The sequence below is a fragment of the Coenobita brevimanus genome, chromosome 32 (genome assembly GCF_032717465.1).
Source record: "Coenobita brevimanus isolate Jiangsu-jjx chromosome 32, ASM3271746v2, whole genome shotgun sequence".
Classification (NCBI taxonomy): Eukaryota; Metazoa; Arthropoda; class Malacostraca; order Decapoda; family Coenobitidae; genus Coenobita; species Coenobita brevimanus.
This window is the reverse complement of record NC_136985.1, coordinates 6868914-6893658: the sequence shown is the minus strand read 5'-3', so window position 1 is coordinate 6893658 and position 24745 is coordinate 6868914. Positions and strand designations below refer to the sequence as shown.

General features: G+C 41.7%; 1 protein-coding gene across 1 annotated transcript in view; it reads right to left on the bottom strand.

Annotated features, from left to right (window-relative positions):
* Positions 1-1755: 1755 nt before the first annotated feature.
* Positions 1756-24745, bottom strand: part of LOC145395584 (ionotropic receptor 93a-like) — a 44935-nt gene continuing 21945 nt past the window's right edge. The window contains exons 3-8 of the mRNA XM_080269155.1: positions 22730-22804; positions 22185-22344; positions 19134-19399; positions 18059-18193; positions 13525-13711; positions 1756-2034 (exon numbers count right to left, since the gene is read on the bottom strand). Of these exons, the coding sequence (XP_080125281.1) occupies positions 1756-2034; positions 13525-13711; positions 18059-18193; positions 19134-19399; positions 22185-22344; positions 22730-22804 (1102 nt within the window). The remainder of the gene's footprint in view (positions 2035-13524; positions 13712-18058; positions 18194-19133; positions 19400-22184; positions 22345-22729; positions 22805-24745) is intronic.

Here is a 24745-nt window from a genome sequence, read left to right as displayed (position 1 = left end):
TTAAGGTGTACGTTGCTTATGCTGTCTGGGCGACAGGCAGATGAGTGCTTAAAGATGCTAATGATGTGCTTTGTCTGGTTGTGAGAGAGGGGTGCGAAGCCTGGGTCTGTGGAGAACTGTCTCTTGCATCGGATGACACGTCGGTCTACGCAATGGGGGTTTAGATGGCTGACGTGTGAAAATGATTGATGAGTGTTTATTTCTTGTTTGTTTGAGGGTATGGTGTCTGTTGTTGTGATGGCAACGTGTGACTGTGTAGTGTTGCAGCTGGAGAGTGTGATGCTGTTTAGTGTTTTGTAGAGATTGCTGGTGTTTGGTTTGTGATCAAGTGTTTGGAGATAATTATTCCAATTTAGAGTTTAATGCTCTGAAATTTTATTGTTTATTTGAGTGTTGAGTGCTTTTATTTGTTGCAAGGTGTCTCGTGCATGGAGTGTTGTAGTGTGTCACATTGACTGATGAGGCCTTGAATTTCTGGTGTGAAATTAGGTTTGTGTCTCTTTCTGTTGCATCTAGGTATGTGTCTTTTGTCTGCGCTTTGGGTTGTTGTATTGAAAGTGTGCACAGTGGTGTTGATGTTTGAGACTGGTGCACTGTTTAACGTTTCAAAATGTTGTTCTGTTTTCAGTTGTGAAGGTCTCTCCTATAATTAGTGTATGTGTGTCTCTAGCCAGATGGAGGTGATTCTGGTTTTGGTGGTGATGCTGATTGGGGGGTAGCCAGAGCCAAGGATTATTGTTGCTCTTGTTGTTTGTGGTGGTGGTGGTGGTGGATGCTGTTGCTGTTTGTGGTGGTGGTGGTGATGGGTGTTGTTTCTGTTGATGGGAGTGGTGATGATTTTGTTCTTATTGTTGTCGTCTCAACAGACTGAATTTTAAAGCTGTCCTTTTCCTGAGATCCACCACTGTCATTTCGAGGGACAGGGTGTTAGGGGACGTTTATAGGAATGCAATGGAACTGCGCATTTATATCAATGCCACATCATGAAGGCTTCCTTCTTTAAAATCTCTCTTGAAAACAGGCTTGTCAAATGTCAACAACACATTTCTATCTTGCTGTACTGTCATCATTTCAATGCATGAAGGGTGAAGGAAAAAAAACACAGTTGTAATTCCTGCTATAAGTATAGTTTATTCATTGCCTAAGAATAGGAAGAATACTTAATGTTAACACCTTTCTGTTACGAGCTGTTTTCTTTTTTAATGTGTCCAACTCTGGGCAAAGGCTTCAGGGCCTATTCCAAGGCCCAGTAGTCCTCCGACACACCTCCACATGTCACCACTTCGGCGCTAACACCTACCGTCCATATTGAATACATTTTAGGGCTGTCTCATAAAGAACTGGTGTATTGGTATTAGCGAGGGTATTTTTGCGACATGTCGGTGAGTCTTCTGGTAGATCAGGAAAGTCTGTTTTTATGGAATTCAAATCCTTAAACTGTTCCCTGCCCCAGCCGGGATTCGATCCTGGGACAATTAGGACTGCAGGCCGCCTCCGCATACACCTTATAAGAGTATAGGGACTTATCAACATTTTCTTTTTTTTTTAGCATTGAAAATACAATATTAATACCGTACACTATGTACCTCTGGACGCCTTTTCTACATTATTTATGTTTCCTCCAAATGATTGCTAATAGTATGAATGCAACAATAATTATGCCCTAAGGCTGAAGAGGTCAAATACTAAATTATGTTATGGGCCTGTTTTATTTCAAATAAAATAAATGCCTGCGAGAATCGTAGGGAAAATTACTCAGTCTAATGTTTGTCTCTTAGGTCCAGGTGTATGTGAAGGGTGAGGCTCCGACACCAGCAGCCTCTCCACTACAAAGGCCACACTGCCCAGGGTGATGCCCACCAGGAGAAGCAGCAGAGGTCCCTGCACATGGATAACAGACAGACTCCTGAAATTAGTTTGGCTGTGTTCTGTTCCATCCTGCCCTTGCTGTTTTATTTCTTCCCTCTGTTTCATTCGACTTTCACGTGCAGCGGCTTCCAGTGTTTCCTTTTTCCACTGCTCATACAGACCAGCCTGAAAACAGACAATTGCAGTAGTGAGTCATGGAAGAACCTATAACAGACTTTGTCAGGTCCCAATGTAGTGAATGTTCTATTTTTTTTTTTTTTTAAGTAAACGTTGTAGGAATCTCTTAACCAATAGTGTTTTAACAGTGATATATATTCTTCTATATTCTAATGCACTGAACATACTGAATTTATGCGTAGTCACCAGTTATACGCATAGCGGTACATGCACAGTGTATAATGACAATACAACATGTTAAGAATCGATTTAACAATCTGTTCTACAACTCTGATAAAATTAAATCATTAAATATAATGCATCAATCTAGGCTGGACACTCCTGTCTCTCGTTCAAAGTAAAGTGGCTGGTTGGGCTATAGTTCAGGCAACAGCCAAGAATACTGTACCGCCCCCTCATACACAGTGGTACCATCACCACATTTTATCGGGCTGTTTGAACTATTTCAATATACTGTAATGTGGCCTAAAACAATGTGGTTGCTGTTTCTTCCTATGTAGCATGCTGTTGAACAGTCTGGCCGCATCGTCAGGAATTACTTCTTTATTTTATTATTAAGAACATACTCTTCGTCCCCAATTTATACTTTTTATACTCCTTGTGGAAATGGTATGGTGCGTGTGAATCGTACAAATACGATAATTAGCGTAGTATTTAGCAAAATCAAAAAGGATATCTTAGTGCAGTGAATTGGGGGCCAATACTTTTAAATGATGCAAAATTCTGTATTAGATACTGTATATTGCATCTAAAAAGAATGTTTGCTACCTTGTTAAGGGGTGTAAATATAAATAAGCAATTTCTAAATATATGAATGCTATTATATTTTCAAGTTACGTTCAGTAAAAATATGCAAAACACTGGTGTTTAATCGTTGAACGGAGTCTTCTGTTGAACAGATTATCTCATTTAAGTCAAATAGCTTTGGTTCAAGCACGAACCGTATCACATTATCTGTATACAAGTAAATGCTAACCATCCTCAGAATTCTTAATAATCTTTTAATTTAAGACATTATCTTCATGTTTTGAACTTTTGACAATGATCATTCTTCGGTACATAGGCCTATGGAGGACTACTGTGATTTATAGAGCCGTCTGATATATTCCTATATATCTCCACTGTTACTGGGGAGATACAGGTATAAATTTCAATAAATAACAAGTTCGGGCGACATTTGAAGTATATGTCACGTTTTCCAGGGCCACCCAGACCAGCTTTCATACCGGGCAGACTTCCTCATGCCTGAGCAACGAGCAATTCTCCGTTCTACTGCTACCGCCTACGACCCGTTGAGGGGGGCATCCAGCAGTAGTTCGAAGCCACCGGGAGCCATGAAGATCACAGGTGCGATGGTGTGGTTCAATGTGAAGTCTGGGTACAGCTTCATCAGACGCCGGGACACCGGTGCTGATGTGTTTGTACACAGACTCGGGATCGTTGCTCCGAACCCCTGGCACCTTCGGTGCTCTCTTGGCGAGGGTGAGACTGTGGAGTTTCGTCTCCGTTAGTCACCCAAGGGTCCGGAGGCTATGGATGTCACTGGGCCGGGAGGTGTTGCTGTGCATGGCTCTGCCCATGCACGGCGGCGCTTCACGGCCCGGAGACGCCGGCCTCGAGGTCCTGGGTGTTCTGGGGAGATGAATCTCCTCGTTTCGATGTGCGTCGCTACGGCACGGGCTTTTTGTGGGAATGACAAGGCTCTTCTGTGCGTTCTCCTCCCTCAGACTTTTGAGGAGAACGGACTACCGAGACTTGCCATCCCCCGGAGCTTTGCCGGCGATGTGCGTCCAGTCCCTCGTCAGAAGCGTCGTCCCCGGCGGCCTCAGTCGCAGCTGCAGTCACGGCCACCTCCACCACGGCCTCACAGCACACCACGCAAACAGCTGCGCCTGGATGGTCCCCTAAACAGGGCGACTGGCGCGTCTGGCTCCCCGATTACTGACCCGGCACCGACCACGGACATGGATCCGGAAGTCATTACCACTGTTGCTGAGGTCCACCCCTTGCCATCAGCAGCCGAGGGGAAGGGGGCTGCTGTTTCCGTTTCGTCTGCCCACCTGGACGTCGAGGGCCCTTCCTCCCTGGTTTCTCCATCCGCTGCAGAGGGTATGGACCTCACGCTTGCCCTCACGCCTTCTGCCTCTCCCTCTACACCTGAGGCTGTTGCGGATCAGCCACCTGCATGCCCATCTCCTGCCCCGGACCTGCCACCTAGTTCTGCTGAGTCCGATGATGCTGTGCTAACTCGTGAGCTCCTCGCTGTCAGACTCGAACGCAGCATATGTGCAGCGATTGACAGGCTCCTTGGTGACTCCCAGCTTGGCTGTCCATCTCGCCTTTGGGACTCGGGAGACCTGGAGCTGTACAAGAATCTAGATCAAGAGCACGACTCTGAGTATACAGACATCACGGACTCAGATCAGCGGACTTGAGGGACTTTTTTTTTTTTTTTTTCAACACCTGCTGTTTTGCCCTGCTGCCTTTTCTTTGCCTTCCACATGCTGCTCTTGCCTGTGTCCCTGGTTGGCGTCCCTGCTCTCTCTCTCTCTTTTTTTTTTTTTTTTTTTTTTTGGCCTGTTGCTGCTTTTGTTCTGCTGTTCTCTGACGGGCTCTCTGTTTGCCAGTGCCCCACCACGTTGTGGAGCAAGTATTCACAAACAACAAAAGGGCCACCTACCACAGACTGACAAAAACTTTGTTTACAAACCTGCCCTACGGGCACATGAAAAGCCAGTGGAACAATCCGTTAACACTTCTTGCAAAATCCGTCATTTATCAGTTTATGCTAATAAAATGCCTATATGAAGCAAGATTTCATAGCATCACTTTTGTTCTTAAGTGGTCTTTTTACAGGCTTTTACTCTACTTCACAAATGCATATTTTAGTCATCAAAGAAAACTCTTCAATTGTTAGGCATGGCTCAATCGGCAGTGAGGTAGCTTGCCGTTCTAACAGACGCAGGTTCAAATCCCCGCTGGAGCAGGGAACAGTTTAAGGATCTGAATTTCATTAAATCAGGCTTTACTGATCTACCAGAAGACCAGCCGACATGTCGTAAAAATACCCCCGCTAATACCAATACATCAGTCCTGTATGAGACAGCCCTAGCATGTATTCAATATGGACGGTGGGTGTTAACGCCGAAGTGGTGACATGTAGAGGTGTATGGTATGTAGGAGGACTGCTGGGCCATGATAGCAGGCTGTGAAGTCTATGCCCAGAGTCGGACACATAAAAAAAAAAAATACAGTCAATATACAGGCAGATTTCACCGATTTTCGAGTATAAGATCCCTGGGATAACACATTATAGGAAATGTTTCTTAATCTGACGCAGAAAGAGAGAGAGGAGGGGAGGGCTCTCCAAGGAGAAGTAGTACCTCAGAAGGTCTTATGACCTGTACCTCAGGGGTACCATGAATGAATTTACCAGGTATAAATTGTTACTCAGCGAGAGGAAAGTATAGCAGAGATGAAGGTTGTCTACACCCACCTCCTCCACCTGCGGAACGGGCACGGAAAAGGAAGTACACCTAACCAGGGGGAGAAAGGGTAGGCTAGGAAATTGGAAGAAATATTCAATGTACCACAAAGTGAGGTCTGGCATAACCCTGAACTGCTCTGTCGACCAAGTGTCAACTACCTGTGCTGGTAGACGATTCCAGATGCAGTAGATCTTATATGTGAAAAAACTGCCTAATGTATCATGTGGAATCGTCACTGGAGGAGTATCAACAACCGGTTCAGATGGAGTAATAAGGCTGTTATAACAAAATTAACTTATCCTCTAGGCAGTGTTGAGAGGAAAATAACACAATAGGTTACTTATACATCCCTATTACCAAAAGCTTTTCTCTTTACCTGCTGGTTATTTGACGTAATTCTGGTATTAGAGTTTGATATTCATACTTGTTTATAATACGCACTGTTACAGACCCATGAACAGAGCTGGGTTGCTACAGACAAGTAATGAATTTTATCATCCGGCTTTAGCAAGGCGAGGAGACAGAGTTTGTGTGTGTGTGTGTGTGTGTGTGTGTGTGTGTGTGTTCCCGAAATATCTGTAAAAGTTGTGGAAGAACATTCACCAAACCATGACAAAACAGCAATTATTTGAATGGGCAGAAGTGATTAAGTATTGGTTAGGATTTTATCAAAAGCAACCAAATACCAGCCGTCACATATCAAATTATATTTTGGCCAATATTTCAGCAATGGATAGAGATATTTCCTCAAAATTAGATTTGTAGGTAGCTTGTACCTTAGCCAAGATATTTTGCTGGTGATCAGCATTTGGCCCCCAAATGCTTTTATTTTTCCTCTCACTAAAAAATTTCAAGAGACTTCACAAGATTTCTCTTCTTAGTTTAACCCGGTAGAAACCATCGTCACCCTGGGGTGACGGTTCGGTACATTTTCAAAACATAAATGAGGAGGAAACTCCAGGTTGGGTCCTATGATCTTTGGGACTATGACCTGATTGGTGAATAGTAGTATGCTAAGAACCTTCCCCACAAAATCCCACCCACACCAACTCAGGGTTTTGGAGGGTTAAGTGCAGCGGCAGTGTATGTAACCAACCATTCATGATATTCTGCAGAAGCTGCAGCAAAATTCTGCTATCATTTTTGTGAAGAAACCAGCCATGCCTCGTCCAGTAATAGTTGTTTTTCAGCCGCATTGTCGAGGTATTTGAGCAGATTGGGAGGAATTTCAGCTGCTTGTGTCTGAGTTTCACCTGTGTTTGCCTTCAGGAGACTATGGTGGGAGACAAGACTCTCCCTGTTCTAAGAGGATATACAGTCATTCACTCACCAGCTTTTATGGACTGTGGTTCTCGAAGTGGCTGTGCTCTCCTCTGCTGTATTGATGTTCCATTTACTTCATTTCCTGTCTGGTCCCTCCTTCAGGCTGTGGCTGTTCAGTTACACCTGGGGAGGCATTACGTATTCTGTTTTTTATATTTATCCCCCCCCCCTTCCGTGCCCCTCTGTGCAATGACCACTTTATTCGTCAGCTTGCTGGGCCATTTTTTCTTCTAGGTGACATGAATGGACATCATGCTTTGCAGGGTGAAACTATATGTAATGCCTGTTGTGATCTCCTGGCATCTTTGGTCGAGGATTTGGACCTCGTTCGTCAGAGCACGGGAGACCTGCCACACTTCGTGTACAAACTGTCACTTCATCTGTTACTAATCTTACTTTGGTCTCCCGTGATTCTTCACTTAATTTTTCATGTGTGATTTTGTCTGACTTGAATGGTATTAATCATTACCCTATTGAGGGAAAAGCAAGCAGCTCTGTGCCGGTGAAGTGTGTTCCTTGCTGGTGTCTGGGTACGACTGATTGGGCAGAGTTTGCAGATCACTGTAGTCTTGACTGTCGTATTCCCAACTTTCAAAGAGTTGACGATGTGGAGCAGTATTTCACACCAACTTAACAGTATATCAGGCTGGCCATTCCTCTATTCCTCGAACGTGTGGGAAGTTTTGCAGGCGACCTGTGCCTTGATGGGATGAAGAGTGTGCTTTAGCTAGGTGTGTCCACAAAGCTCCTTGTAGGAAACTTAGGAAGAATAAAGATGTCTTCTTTTAAATTCAGTTTAAGGAACCTCGTGCCCGATATAGGAGGGTTCTTAAGATCTTACCTCAAACTTTGTGGAGAACCTATGTCCCCTCACCCACATTATCCACTCCTTTACCATTGGTTAGGAAGAAGGTGATGAAAATAACAGATAAGTAATCACCTCGTCCTCCCTTGGTGCACAAAATTCAGGGATCTTCAATATCCAACTTCTCTGAAGTAGCTTCATTCCTGGCAGAGCATTTTTACAATATATTTTGTTCAGCTCCCTCCAAGCTTATGCTGGAGTCAACAGGAAAGGTTAGGTAATTTATTTTTGTAGCCTGAATGGGGTCCTTATGTTTTCTTTGCCGTCTGTGAACTCAAGGTTGCTCTCCAGCAGTGTAATGACTCTGCTCCTGGGCATAATGACATTCCTTATGATATGATTTACCATTTGCCATACGATTCTTTGTTTTTATTAATAATTTGCAACAGGATAAAGGATGAAGATTAATTATCCCCTAATTGGGGGATGGGTATTGTTCGACCATTTCCTAAGCCACCAAAAAACTATTTTAATGAATCAAACTATCGTGTCATTTGTTTGACATCTTGTGTATGCTAACTGTCTGAGAAGATGGTTAGCAGTAGGCCAACTAAAAAAGATGTTTTTTCTCTTCGCCACAAAGAGGGTTTCATTGGATGAGATGTACATTGGACTACCTCATCTGAGTTGGCAGTCTGTGAGGCTTTTGCATCTGGACATCTTACAGCTTTGTTCCTTGACCTGGAGAAGGCATATGGTGCGGCATGGTACGGCATGGAACCATAGCATTCTGAATTAACTTCACAGTTTGGGGCTGCATGGCCACCTGCCCTCCTTAGTGACTTGTAGTTGAACCACAGGTTTCAGGTCTCTGTGCTCTCCTCACTCTGTCTTACGAGTTCAGACGGAAAGTGTTCCTTAGAGGAGTGTGCTAAGTGTTCCTTTACTTGTTGTTGCCATCAATGGCATACTTGATTCCCTGCCACAGAGGGTGTCTTCTTCCTTTTATGTAGATGACCTAGTGATATGGTTTGCTGGTTCCTAGATGCACGCTATTGAGAGGCGGATGCAGCTGGTGCTAGAAAGCGTCATCAGCTGGACAGACTGGATAGATTTCTGTTTTTCTTCAAGCATGAGTGTATCTATCCACTTTTATGGATTAAAGGGGCTGGCACCTGCTACAAGGCATGGAGACTAAGTTTCTTGGCTTAACATTTGACTGTCAGGTTACTTCAGTTTTACATTTGAAACTTCTCTGAGTGTCATGTATGCATGCAATGAATTTGTTGAAGGTACTGTCTGTATATCTCACACCTCGTGGGATGCTGATCAGGGTACACTCCTTCACTTGTATCAAGCCTTAATGGGATCTGAGCTTGTCTATGGTTGCAAGGTCTACTCCTTCTCCACTATACTGCTGCTTAGTGTTCTCAGTTGTATGCATCATGCAGTTTTGTGTCTTGCCACTGGTGCTTTCAGATCTTACCCGATTCCTAGCTTGTGGAGGCTGGTGTTCCTTCCTTTTATCGGCAGGTCATTTCGTTATCTCACCGCGTCCCACTGACGTATGGGTATGTCACCACATTTTTCATGCAGAGTTCGGACAACGTACTGGTACGTTCTGCAATTGTGAAGTCCGTCACTTGCACATTTTTCAAGTTTAGTGAGTGATTTTTGGTACACATATGTGGGAGACCTTCCTCTACCCGCCGTCAGGCAAGGATACTGCCTGGCCCCACCTGACTCCTTCCTCTTCCCCCCCGCACACCATTTTCTCGGTAACTCACCTGTTAGCAGTGGCCTGGCCAGTAAAGACATGTCGTGCCACGGTCTCTCTGACAACGAAATTCAAGGCGAAAGTGATATCCAAGGTGGACAGAAGAAACAAGCCAGAGAAAATAAACAAGCAGAAGTGATGAGGCAGTAATGTTGTAAAGGTAAGGTGCACCATGTTGATGTGTTTGGTGAGTGAAACAACACTTATATCGCCTGTATTATTGTGTGAAAACAAATATACTCCCGTACTACATACAAATTCGTACCAAATAAATAAATATCTATCTATTCTGAGTGGTTCTGAGTAGTTTCCCCTCCCATAGAAAACGTCTTCTCGTGCAGAGCCCAGAGAAGATGGTACCAGGTATTTGGAGGGACACCTGTATAATGCACTTATTAGCTCAGGTGAGCACTTTTTTTGGCATTTTCCAATGTTTCTCATAAAAAGCGAAGGTTTTAGCAAAAAAAAAAAAAATCGATAATCTGCCAGGATTGGGGAGGGGGGTCATTGGTGAAAAATCTGCCGGGACATGGCAGGTTAATCATTCATTGCTGGAATCGTGTAAGATATATTCCAGACTCATTTACTGCTGCTTGTGTATCATGGCAGTCATTTCTTCAGTATCATGTTTCTCCTCATCATACTCCACATTCCTTTGGGTACAGGGTCAGGCAGATATTAGAGGATTTAGGTCTCTCTACATAGCCTGTCTGCCCTGCTCGGCTACAAAGAATTGCACCATGTACCTTCCCGAGGTGCAGTTGTGCAGGGGTGTTTAGGATACCAAATCTTCTCTCTCTTCTCTGGCACTTCATCACTCATCAACTGTTTTTTGAACATTCGTCCATTCACAGAGGCATCCCTCCCTGTATGTAAGGATTGTTCAAAGCCACACACTAAATGTTTCTCATCCTCGCAAGCCTCATTCCTTTGCGTACTGGGTCCGGCTGATTATGAGATTCTCTGCAGCATGTCTGCCCTGTCCGGCTCACGCAAATCGCCCCATGGTGCATTTCCTGAGGTGCAGGCGTGCGTGGATTCTGAGGTTAGAAAGTCTTCTGCCTCTTCTCGGGCTCCCCATCAGCTGTTTAGGACCATTCGTCAGTTCACAGAGAAACCGTCCTTCTATATACAAATGGTTCAGAGTCGGACACTGGTGTTGGGTCTGGGGTGAATTTCCCTGATTTTGTAAGGGTAAGAATTCTTCTAAAATCCAGTATTTTTATATCAGAATTTAATTCAGCTCATCACCTGTCCTTGCCTTTCTCAAGTAAGGCAAGGGTTCATGCGCATGTCGGTGTGGACGGCAATGAGATGGAAGATACATTAACAAAATCCGCTTCTTCTCGATGACCCCTGCCAACAACCCCCATCCTGCTTCCAATATGACACCATACTTGTAGAATGATTCTTATTTGTTGGCAGAGCCTGCAGGATGCTGTTGTTAACTCGAGGAGAGCAATGGGCCAAATTTGGCACTTGATAGAGTTGAACGCGATAGGTATGAAATGAACTCGATTTTCAAAGGCGTACCAAAACTGTGCCACAGGGAGTAGGTGGCTGAAATTTTTGTGGGAAATAGGGGCAGGTGCCAACTCCCGATACCATCAGCACGCTGCCCCATATACACTCAGAGAGAGAGAGAGAGAGAGAGAGAGAGAGAGCGTTATGAGCATATTGTACGGTCATTTCTAGGAGTTTGAGAGAGAGAGAGAGAGAGAGAGAGAGAGAGAATGGGTTGATAATTCAGTAATCACAAATGGTCCTTGCCGACTGTCCTTCCTCACCTCGCTCACCACGAGTGGTTGGGTTGCTAGCGCCACCAGCTATTCATCTTCTGGCCATTTTATATCTCTACCACATGACTTTATGTGGTCATATATATATATATATCTATCTATATATATATATATATATATATATATATATATATATATATATATCATCCTATCCTACATTGCCCCATGAGGAGCGCAGGAGCCCGGGGCTAGGCAGTTGGTCCCGACATTTAAGATGAGAGTGACCAGCCTCACTCATCCCTGAGTGGCATTACTTGAGCAATCATCCTCAACCATCCCTCGGATATAAACCTTCATCAGTTCAATCCGATTGGAGCACAATAATTACCCACTTAACCATCAGGTTCGAAAATTTGGTTATATGGTTACCACCCAGCATAGTAAGTGGTTTCCTGGTGTACAGGAAACCATTGGCTTGTCCCTCAGTGTAGAGTCAGCCACAGGCAGAAGGAAGAGGAAAGACAGAAGAGGGAATGTAAAGTCACCTGGAGGGAGACGAACAAGGAAAGAATGAAGGAAAGAAAGACAGAAGAGGTTGGAAGAAAAGAAGAATGGAGGAGAGGAAAGGGCAGACACCCGACAGCAGCATTATATCGAGTGAGTGGATGGTGAATGCCCCCACCTACTATATCTATCTGTCTATCTATCTATCTATCAATCTATGTATGTATGTATGTATGTATATGTATGTATGTACGTATGTATGTATCTATTGCTGGGAGCCTCAGTGGTACAGTGGTAGAGTGTGCGTTTTTGTACACTGAAGAACGAGGGTTCGCGCCACGCCAAGGTAATAATCTTTGTGTTCTTCTGGCCACGTACTGCATTGGCGGACATCAGGGGTGCTGTGGTTGAACCAGTGTCACATACTATAAAGTATGCTTGCACCCAGTTGGCTTGTGCGGACCGTATACACTTGGTTCACAGACTACACACACATCCAAAGCCACTCCAACACAACAATTACACTTACAAGGACTTCTCACCCTACGTACAATCTCTACCAGACAGCCTAAGCCACTTGGTAGAGATACATTGGCTGTATCGTCCCCGCTTCGGTTGGAATAGCTCGGTCCTGCAGTGGACACTCAAAGGCTGATGAGATGAGATGAGAGATATATATTGCCGGATGCGCGCAAACATTTCCATGGCGATGATATGCTTTTCATTCAGTTCTATAAGACTCGAAATTTCGGCCAAGAAGTCGCTTGGTAATACCTACTACAGAACCATTATCGCCTCCACTGGTTAATAATAAACTAAGGGATGTTTTTCAGAGGGTGGTATAATCGCAGCTTACAACTCTGAGGTTGTCATTATCATACTCTGGCAACCTACCATTCAAAAGTGCGTCCAATTTCGTATCATTATACACGAATCATATTGCTATGCACAAATATATTATACACGAATATTATTATACACAAACATGTTATACACGAATCACATGCGTCTCATGTTTAACACGAAATCAGATGCACTGTTCAGGGGTAGGTTGCCAGGGCACGATAACACAACCTCAGAGTCGCGCGCTGTTACTATTGTGCCGAGGGTTCTCCCCTCCATGTCTTAGTGGTTGGAGGTGGCTGTTGCCCAGTTATGCACTGGGCACTCATGGCTTAGTCATGAGTTCCTAATGTGTGGTGGGGCTCAAGCGTATTGTGATGACTGCTTTATTCCCCTTACTGTCCGTCACATGCTTGTCCTGTGTCAGAGTCTGGGGGACTTGCGATGGAGGTTTCTCCACAGGCATAGCAGGACATATGGTGCCTACTGTCTGTCCTTCATACTTGGATTAGCATCCGGCTATCTGATATTGTTTTCTTAAGGAAGTGAACTTCTAACACCATTTGTAGTTGATAGATCGTTTTCTTACTTTATTGGTATTTTTTTTCCTTGATATAGGTATCGATTTTGTTTAAGTACACGGGTTTTAACGTTTATTCGGCGTCATATAATCGAACTGTTGCAGCGCCACCATTTTTATTTCCAATAATTCAGTTCAGTTCTCTTGTCATTTACAGACAATTTTTATTCATCTCATGATATAACTCTTCGAAGACTTGGCATTAGAGATGACTCGTTCACTACTAGGGATTTATCCGCAACTGGGTAAAAATGCTTGGAGGCTGCAAAAATAGAATATGTAAGACATCATCCCTGTGAAACAAATAACTTCTTTACTACAATATCTTTATTAATATTAGCTGCACCCAGTGTTACTCAGATAAGGAGTGATTTCGTGTAAAACACATATTAAGCCAAAGATTACATTCTTTTACCCACCTGCGATATAATCCTCAGACATTTATCAATCTGAGGTGTGTAGGGGGCATCATGAGGCACTGGCCAGGCTATCGAAATCTGTACCAGCTTTTCCTTGCCTATATACAAGGAGGAAGTGCCATCTAGTTTAGCAAAGTTCCGGGATATTATCAGCTGCAGGTTCAGAGGGGCACTAATATGAGCACTCCTGAAAAAAAGACAAAAATAGTAAAATTTAATAATCTACCCAGACGCTTTGGCTACCAAGAAACATCATGAGGTAGGATACATAAGGACGGAATATTCGATACTGGAAGAATATTAAACAGCATGCCCAGCAGAATGAGCCACATAATCATTCGTACATCACTCAGTCCTCTGGAATCCTGGCGCCTCGTCACATGCCAAACCATCTACATGTTTTTGCTCCTTCAAATTCAGCTGCCAAATTGCTTTTCAACAGACTGTTAATAAAAAAAAAAATATACATAAATTTTATGTCGCACACGCTAACCCACTCATGCAAGTAAGGACCTAAATAATGATTCATTTAGGCTCATACCAGGAAATATTTATTCAGCTGAGAGAAATACTGACGAGGAAACGATTAAACAGCGGCTGTACAACATTTCACTTTTCTTTTCTTTTTAAATTCTTCCTTTTCAAAGTCTCATAATTCCTTTACTTGTAGGACGCATTTCCTATTTAGTTCTACTTAAAGTCAGATCACTGTATTCAGCCTAATATGAAGGGATTATTGAAAGCTGTATCTGGCTGTTCGTCCTCAAAAGGTCTTCAGTATAATCGTGTGGGGATCGTAAGATGATGAGATATAGAGTGAACAGATGTAGTATGAAAACTAACCTGAACTGTGGCGATTTAGTCCACGGTTTCTTGGTTTAGAGGTTTCTATCACTATACCACCGAATATTTTAGAGCAAAGGGGAAAAAATCCATTATAAACTGTTGTACTTTCTCTCTGTAATGCCTGACAGTATTCTAAGTTCACTCTGAATTACATGTAACATACAGGATATAGTTCACATAACAGGGGTCACTGTTCATTAGCCATTGTGGCCCGTATTACCGTTGGCTAAGGAAGCTCCTGAACATCTTTTTTTATGCAATTTATTATGCTTGTTACGCCTTACTGTTATACTCCGTGTTATGTAAATCCTTCAAACATCCCAGTACTCTGCATAAATAACGTACAAAAGGATATTAACCAGCCACATCCAAAAGTAAATCGCTACGAATGAGGTGCTAGGGAGCCTTCTTACCCAACAAGAATACGGGGATGTGTTTAAGAGAGATGCATTGCTTTGGGGAACAGACTAATCCTAAAACAAGTACTTTTTTGTTTTTCCGGAAAATTGTATCAGTGTGCTTACCTGCATTTTTTTAAACTCTCGGATCAGTATGATAAAGTTTTGGAAATCCAGAACCATAGGCAAAAATGTGTTTATGAAATATTGTGAAAAATTACAAAAGAAGAGAAAAAAATCTTCATAAGTTTTTTCAGTTATAGTTATAATTTGTGTTCCTCCAGCTTTATTTGTTCATAAACTATTGCCATGACTCTTTGTGAGGTCAAAATACCAAACAAATTATCTCCATACAGAATTATAGTTTGTCTTCTCCGGATAATAAGTAATTGTTTTAAGTAATTACATCACATGGAAGTCACTGCTATAAATGGTCGAGAATAAATACAGTTGACAGAAGCACTAGCGAGACCCCTACGTTCTACTGTTACCTTCAGTCCGCTGACACTTGACTTTTCAACCATGCAATATCCAAGCAATGTCATTCAGGTCTGGAGAGATTTTCCAAACAGGTGAGGACGGATCGGTCATCCATTTACCCCTTCATGACAAGAGATCTGCCTAAAGCCGAACAATGTCAGCTGAGGAAACATGAATAAATGAAATAAATGCATTCGAGGGCCGAATGCTAATCGCCCGCCAAAGTATGTCGTTGGATAAGGAACAAATTACCCACAATATAAATTTGAAGATTCACAAAACTCTAAGGAATTCAGTCACCGCGTTTCGCAAAAAGCCCGTCGATATATAAAAACATATGGCGGCTGACATTCAGCCGTCATTGATCAAGTCTACACCAGAAGTAATAGTCTTCTGCACATCCGCAGACACACAGACGCTACAAAAAAAGTCCTCTCTCCACCTTGCTAAAGGCGGACGATAATGAGATTTAAGAAACAGCCCCTGGGTGATAATCATCTTCATCTATCGGTGGCCGAGTCGGTAGAAAGGTATCCACGTATCCCAGTGGATGCGGGTTCAAATCCCTGCTGAGGCAGGGAATACTTAATGGATTTGAATTTCGTTAAAAAGTAGACTTTACTGATCTGCTGACAGACCCGCTAACATGTCGAAACGACAACATCGCTAATACCAGTACACCAGTCCTGTTGAGACAGCCTTAGCATGTTATAAATATGGATGGCGGATGTTAGCGCCGAAGTGGTGACATGTGAAGGTGTATGGAGCAGTACGTAGAGGGACTGCTGGACTTCAAGGAACGGGATCTGGTGCTTACACCCTGATTTGGACACATTTTTAAAAATCATGATATTAAATTATCTTACTTGAAAGAGTAACGTAAGACGATGTATAATATATGGAAAGTAAAGAACAGTGCATTAGTTATTTTTTTGTACTGCAAATATATGCGACAAAAGATTTACATACATAAAAGAATCAAAATTATTCATACAAGTAACTTTATCCCAGTAACTTTAATTATTATATGGCAGTCAACGTATCTCCGAAATACCAAAAAAATATGTAACAAGTCATCACCCATTCCCCAACTAATATCTTCAGACGGTACCATGACAAATGACTCACGTAGTAAAGCGAATATCCTTACTAGTACATCTGCAAGAATTGCTACGTTACAAGAAGTCAGCTAGAAAGTCCCAGTACTAGAACTTGAGTTTGCTCCACTTACTGTAAAATACACACTAGATACATATAATCCATCCTAGACAATTTACCAACCAACAAAGCTACAAGCCCAGGTCGAATTCCTCCAATTGTTTTGAAAAAGTGCTCCCCAGAACTTGCTTCTGTTCTAGCTAAATTATTCAGGCTATGCTTACGTACCTCTTCATTCCCTAATTCTTGGAAAGAAGCCAATACCAACCAGTTCTGAGAAAAGGAAGTTCCTCTGACCCCTCTGATTACAGACCAACATCTATCAGGTCTTCTCTTGGCAAAGTATTTGAAATTGCAATGAATAAGCACATAATTAAACATATTGAATTCAACAACTTAATTAGTGATAAGCAGTATGGTTTTCGCCACGAAAGATCCACTATTGATATACTCAGTCTCCTGACTCACACCATCCATCAATCAGTTGACCAACATGGAGAAACTGATGCAGTAGCCTTTGATATATCTAAAGTTTTTGACAGAATGTGGCACCATTCACTGCTGTCTACAGTAAACTCCCTATCGATGTACTAACATCTTTTGTTTTCTGATTTCCTCATATTTCAGCGACAGAAATATAAAGTAGATGATGTATATTCAAATATCCTTCAATGACCAACTGCGTGTGTCAAGGATCAGTTCTGGCTCGAACCCTCTTCGTAATTCATATTAATGATCTCATATGTCACTCATAATCATTTCATTCGTATGCAGATGACTCAACACTTCACAGTTCATTCACACTTAAATACCCATTCACAAAATTTAATCTCTCTGACTCACAACTCAGTACAGCCATCTCCATAAATCAAGACTTATCTAGGATGATTGAATGGGGACAAAATAACCTTGTCTCATTTAATACAAGTAAAACCAAATATATACAGTTTACTAATAGACAGATAGTGTCAGATTCCTATGATATCTTCAGTGCTACTAATATTCGTATCTCTAAAAGTATTGAAATTCTCGGTGTTTCACTTAACAATGCCCTCACCTGGACCTCTCACGTCAGATCACTTGCTAAAGCTGCCTGAGAGAAATTTGGGTTATTGTACAAAGTTAGTAGTTTCTTCACTGATGAGCAGTTAGTTATAGTTTATAAGAGTCATGTGCGATCTCAGCTGGAATACTGCTCACCCTTGTGGAATGGAAGGGGACAGGTTGCACTAAAACAACTAAACAAAATCAGAATAAAGCTCTTAGAATTTTCAGTAACCTTGATACTACAAACAGACGTCCTCCCCTACTGGTAAGAAGGAGTATTGCCTACCTTCCATTATTTTACAGTTACTTTTATGGCAAATGCTCAGACGAAGTTGTCTGACTGGAATGTCACACTGCCATATTGCAGAACTTCCGCCTATCGGAAATCTTTTATTCCCCGAACTGCATATCTTTGCAACTTGCTTTCCAAGAGTTGTTTCCCCCCAAACTTCAACCTTCAGCTGTTCAAGCACAACTGTTACAGATTTTTATGAATCGAGGAGACCAGTAATGTGGTGTATGGATTTTTTTAGTCATTTATTTTTCCTTTCTCTGTTCTGTTATTTAATAAAAAAAAAGTATCACTGTAAGTAAAACCAACTCACTTCATCTTCAGAGCTGCGTTGAGTCCGTCCATATCATCTCCCTCGACCATCATGCTCCCAAGTTCTCTAAAGGCACTTGATTCAGAGTTTAAATAGAACTTCGTGTATGTACCATTAGAATATCTTATTGTCACCCTGTAACATGTACAAATAAAAATTGTTTAATTAGTATTACTACTGAGGCCCCTAGAATAACGCAGCACCAAAACTTAACTTCAAGATACATTTATTTTTTTTAAACTTTAAAATTGGCCTAAAATTGCCATATTTGCATCTCGAATGCTAAATTGTGACAATTACTTAAAACCAAGATATGATGCTAGTCACGAAGAAGTGCTGTGGAAAGAATGCGAGAAGTATTGTCTCTTGCTACCACTGACTTTCGTGAAATAAGTTACAAAAAAAAAAAAAAAAAAAAATGGGGCAAGTTAAACTGAAAGACCTGTATATAGAGCTATAGTGTTTTTATTTGGTCTTTCTGTCTACCGTTTATTACAGCACATTCCTTGCATTTATCCTATTGTAGTATAGGAATAATAATAATAAAGCTACACAACTGTCTGAATATATGATACGCAATGAAATGAATAATTTCCAAAGTGCTATAGGATGTGCGGATCTAGTCCACGTATTAAGGCAGACAGTGGAGGAAGTGGAGGAAGCATAAGCGAAAGAAAGTACGGCAGTGATGCCTCTGGAGAACAATGCTTGTGGAAGTGAATAAGGTTACAAGAGCGGTGAGCACAAAAGCAAAGAAAAAAAAAAAAGAAAAAAGTAAACCCGGATGATGTATTACGTGGTACTTGAGAACACCATTTATTGAATCTTTCAGTGTTGCCCTGCTTCTGAACAATCAAGGCTGAAAGTACCGTATCGAAGGATTTGAATAAAACACCAGCTGCTGTGTGAAAACTAACTCACTGTGCGATGTGTTAGTGAATGAGGGGAAAAATAGAACTGAGGGTTTAAGAACTTTGATGCAGTGATAGTGCATAACCAAAGGGCCCAGCATTAACTTACGTTTCAATGTCATCCAACACCTTTGCATCCAAACGTTTGTTCTTCGATATCTCACCTGTCAACTACTTTGACCAGCTCCTCAACTGTCTCTGGTCTGGGTGGCAGCCTTGGGAGGGTGAGGGAAGCGATGAGGCTGGCTCGATATGCTGTGCCAACCACCACACCAAAGAACAACCAAGTGCCGACCAGGATGTGGTTGGACTGGCTGGTTGAGAGGCGTCCGTACAGTCCCTGGCCCAACAGGGTGCCCACAGACTCCAGCACCACCGACCCAGTACTCAGCACTCCATGCCGCGTTTGCCACGTTTTTCTGCTCGTAATCTGTAAAACATACATATACAGTGATATACGTACAGTCGTAGCCATAAATAATCACCTATCCTCCTGTATCCCGTGCTTCAGGCTGGCTCCTTCATGCACGACAAGTCACAGTGTAGTAAGAGGTGCTGAGAGGGAGGGGCCAGAGAGAGAAGGGAGGGTGGGTGGGGGGAGGAGCGATGGTGCTTGGGTGGAGTGAGGGAGGGGAGGGAGGGTAGGTAGGGGAGGGAGAATGAAATGCGAAGTTGTGGGCACATAATTTGTCTATTTTCTTTCATTCAGGGCATCATATAAAGGAGTTACTGTTCGGTAAATAAAGCTGCATTACACCCTGTATAGCGGCGTCAGATAACAAACTTTAGATAGGTGGCGATAACCAAGGACTGGCTAGCGAGAGAAGTATACTGACATGACAGATCAAATATAAGTGCGAAGTCATCGAGATTGTGGGGGGCCGTTGGCCCAGATTGTCAACGTGTGGAAGCCAGAGAAATAAAGGACACGGGCCCGCCTCCTGCAGCACACCAAGGACGAGTGTGAGCTGTTCAGACGAAACCAGCAAACCATCAACAACATTGTTTCCCCGGTACCGTGAAGCCTGCATGAGGTTTTTAAGGCAGGAGGCCACGGCACTACTTGGTTGCTTTGGCTTGACCAGTGTCGGTAAACATTAACATAGTTATATTTTCAGAGCTTGGGTAGGATTTTGTTTCATTTTCACTCTAACAGATTATGAGAGATACCGTTATCATATCCACCCATGAGCACAAAAATCAAATTTATTTACCTTTTATGCACAATTATTTTATATAGCCTCTTAATATTGAGATGTCATTAAATAATTATTGAATTGACATGATGATGACTGTATAGAGGGAATGTATACCGAGGTGATCATATTTACTGTGGACATAGCAATGTCAAAGGATGCATATAATGTTTAGTTCCAAAAATTAATGACATGAAAGGGTAGAGGACGTTTCTTACACAAACAAAATGGAAGTCAAAGCCATCCAGATTCCATTCTACGTCTGAAGTCAAAATACACGGATAAACAAAAATATCTGGCTCTGCACTAATGTTTGATCTGTCATATCAGTATATTTCTCTCACGAGCCAGTCCTTGATATCACCACCTATCTAAAGTTTATCTGATGCCGCTATACAAAGTGTAATGCAGCTTTATCTACCTAACAGTAACTCCTTTATATGATGCCTTGAATGAAAGATAATAGACAAATTATGTGGCCACAACTGCGCATTTCATTCCTCCCCCCCTTCCTACCCTCCTTCCCCTCCCTCAATCCACCCCAGCACCATCGCTCGTACCTCCACCCACCTTCCTTTCTCTCTCTGGCCCCTCCTTCTCACCCCCTCTTACTCCAGTGTGACTTGCCGCGCATAAAGGAACCAGTTTGAGGCACGGCGTACAGGAGGATAGGTGATTATTTATGGCCACGACAGTACATATACAATTATATGAATGTGTAGCTGTTTCATTATTGTGTCATAGGGGCGAGCAGTGATGTTTCGGACAGTGGAATGGTTTTGATAATACAAGCCATGATAGAAAGTGCACCTCCTCGCATCTGCTACCGTCAGGAAGACACAATTCTAATGAGGTCATTCGAACATTATTATTATTTTTTTTTTTTTTTATTTGCGGAGCTGCTTGGTCTGTCCAGTTTCGTAAAGTAAATTTGATCTTTTTCTGCATTTCTTAATGTAATTTTTCGGCTACATATAGCACGCTGTAAAAGAGTGAAAATGTCATGGAATAGTCAGATATTGGTCATAGTGAGGGTATGATTTATTATTCATTATTTTAGAGTTCATTTGATTAGGAATGGCTAAAGTTCTTTCTTCGTCGAAAAAGGCAGACCAAATTAAAACTGTATGAAAGCAAAATTAATTAATAATTCCATGTTGTGGTTTCAAGAAATCAACAAGTGTGAAGTAGCCCACCACTTACATGACAGTGGTGGCTGTAGTATATATAGGCTCGGGGTGGCAGTAACAATCCGAATCCATTCTTTACTCATCTATACCATAAATATGTATTCCAGCAAAGTGTTTAAGGATATGTTGTATAAAAACAGCAATATATATTTTTTAATTTCTTATTGCATGAATCTAACATCATCCAAAAAGAGTCGTTGTACTTATAGCTGCAAAACTAAACTAATATTTTTCCATTATATTTCTTTGTTGCTCACTCTGACTTTCACCTGTGAGTCTCATGTTAAACACTCACTTGAACCTATCGTCTGGAGGTAACTGGAAAAGATAATAGAATTAGCCTGACCAAGGGAGTGTTCATGGTACCAGAATAAGCAACTGTCTCCATTGACACATTCACCTAAATAAAAATCATATACTGTTGGCTCATGTGATATAAAAGGAAAGAACAAGAAAACGCGACCATGAGAGGGTTAAATGCATCATTGTCCTCGGTGAGTATAAAACAATAAAGAACAATGGCAACAGACATATTTGGCACCATACGGGACTTCGCTAAACTGAAGAACCATATTGTGCTTCGCTAGAGTAAAGCACATTTGTGTAAAAATCCTGAAGGAATTAAATAGAAGCACTGCCTTGTGAATTATGTTTACGTGTGTGACTAACACTGGAAGACGGCCCTGGGCTGCTAACTGAGAATGTCCCACGTCTAACTTAATTAATAATAATAATAATAATAATAATAATAATAACATAAGGAACCGTTTTCTGCTGCCTGTTATTACTAATGCTGGATGTGCCCGTGCCTGACCACTTGCATGTTTACCTTGACAAGTGTGAAGCAGACAGTCAGCGTACAAGCCAAGACACCGATCCACACTTGGCCACTTAATGGGTAGTAGAAGCTCAGCCAACTGGGTGTTATGACCGGCGTGGCCATGGCGAATTTAGCAGCAACTTGATCATAGGCGAAAGTGAAATCCCATCTGGAAACATTGTTAGAAATAAGGAGGCTACATTTGTAGATTTTATAGCCATTTGTTACATCCAACCATAGGAAAGAATTTGTTCTCGAACAATAATAATAATAATAATAATAATGATAATAATAATAATAAATTATTAATAATAAAAAAGTTATAATAATAATAATATCAATAATAACAATAATAATAATAAAAATGAAAGTAAAGCATTCGGAATCCGGATGCTAATTGCCCACCAGAATATACTGCTGGACAAGTCCAAGATTTTGGCCATATCTTGATATGCTGAAGGTATCATGTTGATAGCTCAAGCCGTTTATGAGATATTATTGTGCCACAGGAGGGCTGTAAATAATACTTGATTTTTGGCAGCCATGTTTCTGACCTAAACCTTGACCCCGAGTACCCATTTTCGAACTCGGCCAAGATTTTGGCCATATCTTGAAACCCTGAAGGATTCCTGTTGATATTTCAAGCCGTTCATGAGATATAATGGTGCTAAGGGGGGTGATAAAAAGTAGTTGACCTTTGGCAGCCATTTTGGTGACCTTGACCTTGACCTCGTGTGGCGACTTTTGAACTCGGCCAAGATTTTGGCCATATCTTGAGGTCCTGAAGGTTTCATGTTGATAGCTCAAGCCATTCATGAGGTAAAATGGGAACACACACACACACACACACACACACACACACACACACACACACACACACACACACACAGACGCACGTGCGCGCTGAGTCAGGGAAAAACATTATTGCTCCACTTCGTAAGGTGGGCGATAACTAGATGCCCTCCTAACGGGGGAATCACACCAGCCGCAAGCCGAAACATATCTAGCGCAGCTTGGAACATGACCTTGACTTTCACCAATTTCTAACTAGTAGGTTTTCATCCCTTCTACGCACCTGTAAAATTTTGTGATGATATCTTGAGCGGTTGCGAATTTATCATGGAAATAGACACACAGAGCATGACCTACTTTCACCAATTTCGAACTCGTTATCGATTTTTTATCTACTACGACCTGCAAAATTTTGTAATGATATCTTGAGTGGTTGCGAAGTTATCGTGCCAACAGAAACACCGACAGAAAGATGGACAGATTAAAAAACAATACCAGCTTCGCTATCGCAGCTAATAATAATAATAATAATAATAATAATAATATTATTATTATTATTATTATTACAGCTGAAACTGAAGTCCCATCTGGAAACTACCGGAATATTACAGATTTTTTACATCTCTAGGTTCATCATCTTCTCATGGCTCCATGCATACCTTCCAGATCATTTCCTTTACCATCGAACATTGTCAGATTACAAGAAGCTACGGTATATTATTTACAACTCCATCATCATCTTCCCATCCATCTAACGTTCCCAGTTCTGTTATTATGTTGGGAAGACGAAAACAACCAAGAATTAGGAGCAGGTAAAACATTTTTTTCATAGATGAATCTATAGTCCTTCTTGGACGCACTGCCAGACTATAACATGTTGGTATTAACATTTTTTTTTTTTTTTCATCGGCTGAAATAAGATTCTTTTTAAAAGATGAGTTAACCGAGCCAGGTTCTAACCCCTTCATTATGAGCTGGACTTTCACAGGGTTACTAATGTTGCTTAGTAACATAAGCAAACCAAAAGAAGTGTCATTTTTTTTTTTAATAACAGAATTGAGTAAGGAAAAACAAATGAATAAAAAAAAAAAATCATGCACCAGATTACTGGCGTTGTTACATAGCCTATGATTTCATCATCCTTTGTATAATTCTAACGTACAGTATGCTGCATGTTTGATCATGATTCGCCTCGTGGCTTCCATAGTGACCAGGCTTGCGTGTCCTACCTCACTCCCCCCTTCTCCCCCTTATAGTAGAGTAAGTCGTTCTTTCTGTTGTTCAGAGCAGGAGTGTCAACTTTTCGTCCTCTGTGCCCTCATTTGCGCGTCCTTCTTGCAAGTTGAACAAACTCTGCCGGCCCCTATATAATGAGCTCAGTCTCTGCATTAGGGCCACTTAGATCTACTCCTCATTTTGTTCACATCTCTGTCCTCCCCTGAATAGTGTATTATTATTTTTGTGAGTGCTCAGGAAGTCTCCAGCCATCTACCTGCTGTATAATTTGGGTATAAGTGTTGCTACCATTTTCCTTGTACTGTATGGCCTAAGGCGTTAATTTGTAGGCCTGGTAAGGTTTTTGTGATTCATGTAGAGTTTTTAATGTCAGTCAATATTAATAATATTTTGTATCTGTAATAATATATCTTGCTTTAACTGAGCATTATCCGGTTTTCTCATTTATCAGGGCTGACTTAGATAAATTTGTTCTTGCTAAATTCATGTTAATAGAGGCTATTGCAGTTAACCATATATGTAACCTGTTTTGCCATTACATT